Genomic DNA, 11,739 nt, shown 5'->3' on the forward strand with positions numbered 1-11,739 from the left:
CTTTGAAACAGGAGAAATCTTTGCTCTCCTTCTGATTCTGGTTGGAATCTCTTGTTTTCTCAAAATAACCTGAGCTCTGAGCTGTGATGCAGATCAGTCAGTGTCTGAAGGCAGAGCTTCCTGTGATTCTTCATAACCAACCCTGCAGGCGCCTCCTGTTGACTTCTGTGTCTTTGCAGCACGATGCAGCTTTTATCAAACGTCCCCCCTTTTCCCGTGTGGCCGCATCATAGTCGACTTCACAGCCACAGAAATGAGATTTTAAGAGATCCGAAAAACTGAACTTTCCTCCTTCTGTGTCCCTTCTAGCATCATGGGCCTGTACGCCTCCGTGGTTCTGGTCATCGGCAAGTTTGTGCGCGAGTTCTTCAGCGGCATTTCGCACACCATCATGTTCGAGGAGCTGCCCAACGTGGACCGAATCCTCAAGCTGTGCACCGACATCTTCCTGGTGCGAGAGACGGGCGAGCTGGACCTGGAGGAGGACATGTACTCCAAGCTCATCTTCCTCTACCGCTCGCCAGAGACCATGATCAAGTGGACCCGGGAGAAAACTCAGTGATCGACGAAAGCAAGATGCTCTTCGGAGACGCCGTTTAGTCGCTCTGCTGGTGCGAGCAGCCGTTTCAGCCTTTAAAACAGCCGAGGAACAACTTTGTCCTCTTCAGCTGGGCTCGGACGGCACAAAAACACAAGAAAACACTTTTTCTGAGTTACAAACTGGTGGGTTTTTAACCATTTAGTGACGACAAGCAACAACAATAACAGTCACGTTATTAGAAATCGAGCACAACTTTGCAGGTGCTGTATTTATCGTGTGAAGAGTTTGGCCTCCTGTGGATAAAACAAGCAGCTGGTTGGAGGTTTATAGGACAGTTTTCCTAAGATATAACGAGTCTTATCCCTAATATAAAAGGAGATTTTTGAACACCTGCCTCCTAACATTTTCACAATCGCATGGCAGGTGGAGAGAAACACAAACTGGCTGCAACTTTACTCTTTAAGGGCTTCCTACCAACAAATAAGTGCACAATAATGACCAACACGAGCACAATCTCATATTCTCTCCGACTGGAACGTTTGGATCGTGGGACTGTGCAATACTGAGCTCCCGTCCCTGCAAGTTTTCGAAGGACGTGGAGCAAATAAAACGGTCATTTCCAACTAAAAAAAACATGAACTCAAAGGCAACTTTTTTTTTTTAAATGTCAGAGGCCACTCTGGAGATAGTATGCGGGGAAAAAAAAACATTATCAGACAATCTTTACTTGCCTTATTTTGTTTGTATGAGAAGAACTCTCACATATCTTTTCTCAGGAAGAGCTGTTTTCACAGATATTCATTGTGTATGTTACAACATGTAGGCTTTGTTGGATTTAAATGAACATGAGGTTGTAGAAAAAGAACTATTTAAATGGCATGAAATATAATGTGGAAATTGTTTGTTTACTGCACAGGGACACAGTTAAAGGCCGCATCAAGGAGGGAAACGTGTCGTCGTGGACTTTATTTCTTTGCAGAGAATGAGATTATTGCCAATCCTCCACGTTCTTCATCATCCACAGGTTGGCTTGTCGAGTCGAGACCAGCAGAGGGCTGTTTCTGAATCAGGGTAACGTGCATTAAGGTGGCTGCACTTTATCACCTCGCTGTTTTTAACGTTCATACTCACGAACACTGTGGCGCCTACAGCTGTGCATCAAGGAAGAAAAACGAGCAGACACAAAAAAAATAAATAAAATAAAGATTCCTCACGTGAAGGGCTGAGACTTGGAGCCCTTTGGTCCAAACTATGCATTAGAGGACATTGTAGCATGAGTGACAAACTTCATTATTGCCATGACTAATTTTCAGTACATGTAAATAGGGGTTAATATGAGGGGACGGGTCAGGGAGGAATGAAATGTGAAATTGTACCTGTATGTTAAGGCAATGTGGTATGATAGAGGTCCAGAGATCTGCAAATAAAACATGTGGAAAGGTGCGTGGAGTTTTTGTGTTCGGCTGCTTTGTGGAGAAGAAACACAAGCGAGTGAGGGCAGAGGATCGGAGCGCTTCACCGGGTGATGATGGAAAACAGCTGCAGCTGACTGAACCTGGGACTCCGACGGCCTCCAGCTCTCACCAGAACCACTGTTGCTTGTTGTTAGTTTTGTTTAATTTACCACATTTTTACATGTCAGTTTATTTTTTCAGATAATTTAATTTTTATAGCGTTTCATAACAATAATGCAAAACTATACCATTCTAAGTTATTGTTAAATGGGCCGTGGGATAAGACTACAAAGACAACCAAGTGCAAGTAAAATAATAATAATTGTAATTATGACAATAACAAGGTGGTGTAAGTAATGAAACCTGCAGTGGAGTGTCACTGTATGCATGCAGTGTTCTGCAATGAGGTGACATTAAAGTTTGCTGTGAACATACTTTTGGATTGTATGTACAGTTGAAGCCAGAGGTTTACATACACGGTATAAAAAGACAAAGTTTTTTTTTCCTGGTTTAGGTCAGTTAGGATTATTTCTGTTTGCTAAATGCCAGAATAATGAGAGAGAATTTTTACTACTTTCTTCAAAGTCAGAAGTTTACATACATTTCTTTACTATTTGGTAGCATTGCCTTTAAACTGTATGACTTGGCTCAGATGTTTTGGGTTTCCTTCCACAAGCTTCTCACAATAGTTTGATGAATTCTGGCCCATTCCTCCTGACAGAACTGGTGGAACTGAGTCAGGTTTGTTGCTCCACACGTCTTTTCAGCTCTGCCCACAAATTTTCTACAGGATTGAGATCAGGGCTTTGTGATGGCCGCTCCACAACACTGACTTTGTTGTCCTCAAAGGACTTCGTACCTAATTTGGCAGTATGCTGAGGGTCATTGCCATTTGAGCCCATGCTTTAACTTCCTGGCTGATGTCCTGAGATGTTGCTTCAATATTTCCACATAATGTTCTTTCCTCATGATGCCATCTATTGTGTGAAGTGCACCAGTCCCTCCTGCAGCAGAACACCTCCACAACATGATGCTGCCACCCCCGTACTTCACAGTTGAGATGGAGTTCTCAGGCTTGCAAGCCTCCTCCTTTTTCCTCCAAATGTAACGATGGTCATTATTACCAAACAGTTCAATTGTAGTTTCATCAGACCACAGGACATGTCTCCATAGAATTGTCTGAACAGATGAACCTTCAGGCATCTGGAAATTGTACACAAGGATGAACCAGACTTGTGGAGGTCCACAGTTCTCTTCCTGATATCTTGGCTGATTTCTTTAGATTTTCCATGTTGTCACAAAAGGAAGCAGAGTGTTTGAGGTGTGCCTTAAAATACATCCACAGGTGTGCCTCCAGTTAACTCAAATGTTATCAATTAACCAATCAAAAGCTCCCAAAGCCATGACATCATCATCTGGGCTTTCCCTGATAGTTCCAAGGCATAGTAATCTTAATGTATGCAAAATACATCCACAGGTGTGAAAGAATGTTAATAATCCTAACTGACCTGAAACAGGAAAACTTTAGTCTGATTTAATGTCAGACTGAGAAAACAGGTTACACATGTATGTTAGTGTATATAAACTTCTGGTTTCAACTGTATCGATCCAAAGGCCTGCTAAAAGGATATTGGTGATCAAAAAAATGCTGAATATTGGGTTCAATAATCAACCAAACTGATAATCAGTTGATCTGTAGTTGCATCACTGTTTAATACAACTTTATAGAAAAAGTGACCTCAGCTCTGTTTCATCATTATACTTTTATAAACCCTTCTAAAATGGTGAACTACTCTACAAAATTAGCTTTCTATTAATCAAAGATGTCGTGTTTCGTTAACTGTTTATAACTTCTTCATTAAAATCTCAGTCTACTGAAGTATTTTGTAAACTGTACACAAGACCTGGATTTCGGGTTCATCACTCGCACCAGAAGCAGTCGAGCGTTTTAATCTCCAACAATAGCAGCACTGACGCACACTGGAGTCCAGTTTGGATCCTCATGATGCACAAAAGCTCTGCAGAGTCACTCAGAACTGGAGGCATCACGAAAGCAGCACGAGCAATAAATATGGCTTAACAGGGAGAAAGCATTAGTCTCATCAAAGACAAATAGGTCTGAGGAAGCTACACAGTCATTACACGTCTGTCAGAGGCCAGTCTGGTGCCGACAGCTGCAGCCGCTGCAAGGCTCAAATATGGAAAATGTGTCGGCTAACTCATTTAAGAAAATGTACACAGACCATAAAATGCCACACAACGGAAATGTTTATTGATGCATGTGCAAAGTTTGGAGATATGCTTTTGAGGAATATACAAGAAGTGGGCAACAGCACAAATAAAAAAAAGAAATGTAAACAACCCCCTTATTACCTTTAGTGATATTAGATTTAATTGGCATTTAAATGAAGTTTTTCCTCATAGCGAGTCACAGAAACACAAACGCAGCATCAACAAGGAAGTCAGGGGGGAACTGCACGTAAACTCTCACTGCATGGTCCCTTTTTGTTATTGAATTCGAGGATTGAACTGTGGAAGTTGGAAATAAAGACACAGCCATGATTATTTTTTATTTTAAAGGTAGCACACACCTCGAGGTAGACGAAGGGAAACAGTCTACGATTGGCTACAAGCTGCGTCGTGTTGTCTTTTTTAAATGCTCCAGGATGGACTGAATAAGCTGAGGAATCATTCTTAAGCATTAATATTGACAAATTTGCTTGATTTTATTTAACCATTTCATTAATCCAGACATGCATTAACAATCTGATTGCATATTGCTCCAGTAACATTTTCAAACAGGCTGCAGCCCTGAATACTGAATAAATTACCTCTGTACAAATAAACACCTATACACTGATCAGGTCATATTTAGAGTATTTCTGAATCTTATTTCAACATTTGTATATACCTATAATATTCTATACCCACAAACAATAACAGCAAAATGTACAGCTTCACAGAGACGAGAAACAATAGAACACGTTCATACGACAGGCCGAGGATCCACCTCAAAAAAACTAATTAAAAGGCTGGTTACACTCAGGTCGACTCTTCTGCAACACCTACTGTAACTGTTGGGGATGGTTTTATTTTCACTTTTTGTTGGTATTTTTGTATTTTTTCGCTCTACAGAGATCAAACAGCCGCCGGTCGGGGCTTCAGAGCTCAGAGGGTTTTAACTCGCACACAGAGGGTGTAGTGGAGGCAGCAGATGGGGGGAGAGTCGGCGCTCTGACGGAGGCTGGAGGCTAACACAACCCGCCCTCGTAGTCGTCCTCGTCCTCGGCGGCGGCCGGCGCCCCGCTAGCGCCACCTTGTGGAGCAGCAGCAGCCTTCTTCTTCTTGCCTCCTCCTCCAGGTACCCGCAGGGAGATGGCCAGTTTGGCGTACTGGGGGGAATAAATCAGAGTCAGCTTTATTGTGTTTAATAGCTTTTAAAGTACAACACAGGTGCATTTAAACAAGAACATTGAGTGTTGATCTGCTGTTTATATCTACAGATATGTGTCAAAAAGGCATATTTAAAGTGAAATAAAGTGCAAAATTAGAGTGAACGATAGCTTAGTGCAAATACAGTTATTAAACAATAAACTCATAAAGTTATTGTCACTGATGATGCAATGGAGCAGAGAGCAGCATCACAGAAATGTGTTGTTAGTTCTCAGAGTTTAAGACCCTGCATGTACACATTGGTTATGTCATAAGATAAGATAGGCTAAGATGAGATGAAACTTTATGAATCCTGAGGTGTTCTTGTGCCAGATTATTGCTCAGAAAAAACTAAATGACACAACATAAGAAATGCAGTACCTTAAAACTAGAAAAGTAAGATACATGCACAATAATTGGTGAAATAAAAGCAGTAAGCTAAAATAAGACAAGAATATGACAGTGAACAGTAATGCTGGCAATGATATTGAGGTAACAGGTAGTAGTACACATGATACACCTGAAAAATGAGATGAAAATGAAATATTGCACATTACGCTGCCAGTGTAGTACATGTGGTAAATGTAATACATTTTTCTCTGCATGAATCACATCAGCAGTCGAGTTTAGCATCCTTTAAACTCACACTGTCCTCGTAACATCAGTAAAATCTCACTTTGTCTGAAACTGGAGGAAATCAAAAGTCCTTTTCATAAGCTGATGCATGGAAATGTGTTCAAACCAACACGTGCAACCAATAAAACTGTGGGAAAAACTTCAAGCCATCAGATTAATCGTATTAAATGTGCTGTTGTGTCGGCTGCAGACAGGATGCATCTCGTCTGTGTGCATTTACAGACCACATCCCGTCATATCATCATGTTTAAAACGCCGTCCGGAACAAGACTTAAACTACAGAGTGCATTCAGTATTTCATTTTCCGCTGCTCAACTGTAAAGTCTGAATGACCTGCAGAGTGGAACCTTTGTCTCCTCCTTCTGGCAGAAAGAGGAATTACACAAATACTGTTGATGCATGAATATAACATAAGGCTCACCTATGTCCCGCTTTCATTTTTACTCTGCAATCCTTCCTCTGAACGCAGAGCTTCTTTTTGTAATCTGGAGTGCCAGAAACGTTTCCATTTTTTGGGCACTACAGGCTCTGCAGTACTCTTATTTACTGCAGCCGACTGCATCTCCAGCTCTACAGTAGCTTCCCTCGCCAGCTCTGGCAAACCAATCACTGCTAAGTTGACATAAAATGCATCACTACTGGGAATGTTGCCGCAGACACCAGATTTAAAACACAGAAATACTGTGAAACTCAGAGAGCCTGACTTGGTGCTGATAGGCTTAATCAGGATTGTGCGAACTCGTTTGGCGACGACTAAATATAACCAACGTTTATTTATACGTACAACTCCCACACTCCAGCTTTAACCAAGGCCTTTCTAGAAGACCTTGAAATGTTATTTAATGTTTAAAAAAAAAAGCTTTTCAAGGACATACAACATAATAAACGGGTAAACTCAGCAAAAGCACAACATGTTGTTATATAACAGTGAAACATTCAGGCACAGCTTGTTCAGAAAAGTCACCCAATTATGAATAAAAGAACGCATTGCCGCAGCAAAAATAAAGACTTCTACAGGCCCAGCCAACATATCAGACTTCACTGACGCCAAAAGTCCGACTCTGTAATCTTGACTCAATGGGAGACACTGAAAGATAAAACGCATGTTTCAAGGTGATTATGGACCAACGGTACTCACGTCGTTGTCCATGTACTTCAGTAGAGGTGAGTTGCACACGCGATACACCTGGTCCTCGTCCTGCTCGTCGTAGCCCTGCAGTAGCGTCTCCATGGCGACGCAATCTTCGCTCCCGCTGTAGCCGGGCAGACTGTTGGAGATCCAAAAAACGCTTCAGGTAAAAGTGCGGCAGCGTTTTACCTTTGAGGAGATTTTCCTAAAAGCTTTCACCAAGAAGAGTTTAGCTTCAAGTTATTTTAGATCAGAGATGGCATCGTTGAATTCTCGTACCTGTAACTTTCTCTGACACATTTATCAGCTGCTACGTAGTCGCCTCTGTGGAGATGAATCAGCACTTGAGCAGTTGTTTTCTGAGGAATGAAAAAAAAAAACCAAAACAGCAACATATAAGATAAGTAAACATTCAGTAAATATTATGTCTTGTTTACTTTTGCCTCATCTCTGGTCTGGTCTGAAGGCAGGCTGAGTCGCACAACAACCCCCTTGCTGATAAATCAGTGTCATGCTCAATCACTTCACACTGGGGCTGAACAGCTGATGGAAATATTAGCGACAAAATAAGTCACAAGTTATCATTTTAGATGAAGCATTAAGGTGCTACGGACACGGATCAGTCTCTAAATCACATTCTCTAGATGTAAAGAAAAATGCCTGCTTGGTGCAGACTGCAGCAAACATCCCAGTTTCAGTTTTATATTTGTTTCAGTGAAAAAGAAACGAAAAAAATTACAATTACAACAAAAATCCGAACTTATATCACATTTGAAACATCTGTCAAAATCACCACAATAGAGTTTTTGTTTGTTTTGTTTCATTTTATTCAGCCCTACTTCAAACACAATTCCTCTGGCTGATGAAAATAATAATAATAATAATAATAATATTTCTGTATGTTATTTCTTCGAGTATAATTATTACATTTATTATAATAATATGACTATTTATGCTGACTAGATCCTTGCTTGTGGTGTATCTGCTCTCAGATGTTCGTCGCTTTGGATAAAAGTGAAATGAAATTATAGAATTGTATTATTAACAAATTTCCTGATTAAAAGAAAAACCTCACAATTGTCCAACATCTATTAAACACAAAGCCTCTTGAATTAGGTTCTTTCATTACAACAAACACGTCCAGTGTAGTTTACTCTGAAAGCACTGCATGACTGCATTTTCAGTCTCGGTAGTTCAGTGTCGAGGCAGATGTCCCCGTTCGTGCACTAGATTTTGCATCTACACATGTTTGGTTTATGAATGAGCTGAGAGGAATAAACTAGTGAAGCTGTGTTCAGGATAGGAGACACCACACCATTGTCTACACCGGAAACTAAATTATAACTGACTCTGATGATAAATTAACTGTTAATTAAGGTGCATGAAGAATTAATGAAATGAAAAACAACAAGTGTACCCACCTTGAAGCACATTGGGAAGTTCTCGATCTCTTTGTACATGTTCTTCTCTTTCTGCAGGGCGACGGCTGCTTCATCCAGCCTGGTTACAAAGAGGAGACCAGAGAGGGTTGATGAGGAGCAGACACTGAGCTGTAATGTGATCCTAACACAGGTATGAGTGATACCAAACTGGGAGAATCAACAGAACTGAAATTAACAGACTCATCGGGTCAGATTTTATCATGTGAAAGACTTCTATCTCAGAAAAGAACCATAACAGACCCAACCTCTGTTACCTACACAGCAGCCTGAGCCTCTGTTTAATCAAAAACCATCTGCTAAAAAAAAACCTGGTGACACTATAAAATCCTGTCCATGAGTATTTCCTTTACCTTTTTAACCTGACCAGAAGTCTGGAGGCTTTTCCCAGCAGCTCAACTGCCTGACGCAGGCGGTCCTCGTTCTACAGATGCAAAACAAGAATGTCTAAACTAAATTTGATATACAAAAATCAAAACCTAAAATATTCCGCTTTTGTTGACATCCTCACCTCAAATACACCCGCTGCCTTCTGATACAAGTCCACAGCTTTCTCCAGGTTTATGGGCTCTATCAGTCTGAGGAGGAAAAATGTGTTTTAGTTTGCAGGAAAGTTTGACAAGCGCTCAGCAAAACTTGAAACTTAAATTCCAAAGTTAAACTGTAAAACTTCCTCTAATGTTGCACTGTCAATAAAATGCAGAGAAAACAAGGTGTTGTTTTTTTACTTTCCAGCCCGGTCCAGAGCCATGGCAGCAGTGTCAGGAGTCCCATTCTCCATGTACATCATGCAGGCTTTCTCTATGTACTGGATGGCTTCCGGCATTTTCTTTTGTTCCTGTTGCAGTGCAAACACAGCAAAGTTACAATTGTGCTGCGGACACAGGACTTCATAGCTGTGTCCACCGAGGCTGCACTCACCTTCATCATCATACCTGCCTGCTCAATCGCCCTGAAGAGGAGAAGGAGGAGAGTTAGAATAAAACTGGTGGGGTTTATGTTTGCAGCTGACTCAATGTAATAGTTATAAAAGATACTTACTTTGCAGCATGAAAAAGCCTGAAGGGTGAGTTAAGAAAACAAACGGCAGCAGTGTCAAGTCACATCACTGTGGAGAGCGTAGCAGGGCCGCAACTAGTGATCACTTTACTTCTCATTTTCTTGATTAGTCGCTGATTCACCCAGTCTATGAAATGTCAAAACTGCAATGCAAACTTCCTGCAGCCTTACGTTACCTCCTCAGACGGCTTCATTTGTCTGTCCAGCAACCCAAAGATAAATCATAAACTGTGATGTATGACAAAGAGAAGCAGCAAAGTTTTACATTTGAGAAACTAAAACCAGTAAATAGCTATAATATTCTATAAATACGTATACTTTATTTATGACTTATCTTTAATCGACTAATGATTCATGATCATTAACTAAACAACTAATTCTTTTGGTGCAAGAAGTGTTTGTTTAATCTATGAAATGTTAAAATGCCCAGTTAAACATCCTGCAGCCCACGGTGGCATGTCATAAAGTCTTGAAGAAAGAAGCTGAAACCAGCAGATGTTCCCTAAAAGTGACTATATGACTTTCCTGTTATTGACGAAACAATCAATCGATTGAATGACTCATGCACATACTTATCTTCTCCTGTCTGGACTATTGCAACTCAATTTTTACTCGCCTAAATGTTGCAGCAATCACCTATTGACACAAACACTCAGCAGCAAGATCACTCACAAACACTTGCACCAGGGAGCTGAATTACACTGATTCCTATTTATTTATTTAAAATAGAATTCAATTAAAGATTGCATGAACTCTTTCATTTCTACATGGTTGGGCTCTGCTCCACATCAACTCCTTATCTGACACACAAACCCCTCAGATCAGAAAAGTAACTGCTGTTAAAAATGTAGGCTTAAAGCAAAGGTGGATCATACTTTTACTGTTTTAGCCCCGATGCTGTGGAACAAGCTCCCTGCTACTGTCAGTTTCTGTCTGTGTAGACTGTCTGTTGTCCATGTCATGCTGATTGTAGGAATCTCTCTGCTCTAACTGAAGAAGCCTTTTTGACGAGGTGAATCATTGTCAAGAACCTACAAGAGAAGTCCAGTTGCTTTTGCTGGAGCTCCTAAGATCCGCAGACTGGCATTTATCTAATATTGTATGATGTCACTTCTAAGGTTTTATTGATGCATTTTACATTGTTTTATGATTGTGCATAGCACCTTGTGACTCCAGCTTTGCACGGTACTATAGAAACACAGTGTATTGTACCACAGAAAGGATACGCTTTGTTCTCTGTGTGGTACTCAGCCTCCTTCAGGTAAGCATCCTTTGCTTGGTCATACTGCTTGGCATTCTTGAAGCACACAGCTAAAAAAATAAAATAAAAAAATCAGGACACAGAACAGTAAAATAAGATTTCTGGTTCATGCACCACTACAGTTTTTAAGGGGGGTAATTGATTCATTGTACCTGCTTTGGCGTATTCTGATGCAGCACTGTCAAAATCAGGCTTCCACTTTGTCAGACTTGTCTTTAAGCTACAAAAACATGAAAATGAACGAATCACAAACGGTTCAAGCGAACAAATATGGATCAGCTGACCAGTTTAATATCAATCACGGACAAAGAGAGAAACTGGTGGCTTAATACGATCTGTTAACTCAACCTAATGTGATTATAATGCTATGATAGTGTCAATTAATGTCGCATAACCTTCCAGCAGAAGAAGCCCCAGTGGCCTTATAGCTAGCTAACATCATAGTAACACAAACTGCTGTTTTCTGAGCAGGAAATAATCCACATTTCTGTCGACACTCACCATTTTTCCGCTTTAGCTATGTGCTCATGGGCTTCGTTGATCTTCTGAGCGGCCATGCCGGTGATGAATCGATTAGATATTACGGATTTGTTATCGATAAATAGCTGAGTGTTGCTTCGTCGATGTTTGGATTACCAGGAACTCCTCCTCGAGTGCTACGTCATCCCGTGTCGCAGGCTACGGCGGCCGCGGAGGACAAAACAGAATACGAAATACAGGAAAGGCGAAGCACAAAAGGAATTTAATAAGATTTAACAAACTACGTATATACTTTTTTCAGTAGAGTA

At 40.8% G+C, this 11,739-nt stretch overlaps 2 protein-coding genes across 2 annotated transcripts in view; one reads left to right on the plus strand and one right to left on the minus strand.

Annotated features, from left to right (window-relative positions):
- piezo2b (piezo-type mechanosensitive ion channel component 2b) overlaps positions 1 to 1,984 on the plus strand; it is a 129,474-nt gene extending 127,490 nt beyond the window's left edge. The window contains exon 49 of the mRNA XM_008279680.1: positions 310 to 1,984. Coding sequence (XP_008277902.1) covers positions 310 to 562 — 253 coding nt within the window. The 3' untranslated portion in view covers positions 563 to 1,984. The remainder of the gene's footprint in view (positions 1 to 309) is intronic.
- A 2,261-nt stretch (positions 1,985 to 4,245) lies between these two features.
- napgb (N-ethylmaleimide-sensitive factor attachment protein, gamma b) lies at positions 4,246 to 11,588 on the minus strand. The gene is made up of 12 exons (XM_008279675.1): positions 11,453 to 11,588; positions 11,104 to 11,171; positions 10,917 to 11,001; positions 9,673 to 9,690; positions 9,553 to 9,583; positions 9,360 to 9,469; positions 9,143 to 9,209; positions 8,985 to 9,055; positions 8,614 to 8,692; positions 7,472 to 7,551; positions 7,202 to 7,331; positions 4,246 to 5,387 (listed from the first exon to the last, which is right to left on the minus strand). The coding sequence occupies exons 1-12, from the start codon at positions 11,506 to 11,508 to the stop codon at positions 5,247 to 5,249; spliced, it is 936 nt and encodes a 311-aa protein (XP_008277897.1). The 5' UTR covers positions 11,509 to 11,588; the 3' UTR covers positions 4,246 to 5,246.
- Between the last annotated feature and the right edge of the window lie 151 nt (positions 11,589 to 11,739).

The sequence above is a fragment of the Stegastes partitus genome, unplaced genomic scaffold (genome assembly GCF_000690725.1).
Source record: "Stegastes partitus isolate 25-593 unplaced genomic scaffold, Stegastes_partitus-1.0.2 Scaffold167, whole genome shotgun sequence".
NCBI classification, from domain to species: Eukaryota; Metazoa; Chordata; class Actinopteri; family Pomacentridae; genus Stegastes; species Stegastes partitus.

Coding starts and splice junctions, on each gene's coding strand:
- napgb (XM_008279675.1), bottom strand. CDS start 11,508: ATGGCCGCTCAGAAGATCAACGAAGCCCATGAGCACATAGCTAAAGCG. Junction 11,002..11,103: donor ATCAGAATACGCCAAAGCAG/GTACAATGAATC, acceptor TTATTTTTTTAG/CTGTGTGCTTCAAGAATGCC. Junction 7,552..8,613: donor ACTTCCCAATGTGCTTCAAG/GTGGGTACACTT, acceptor TTCATTCCTCAG/AAAACAACTGCTCAAGTGCT.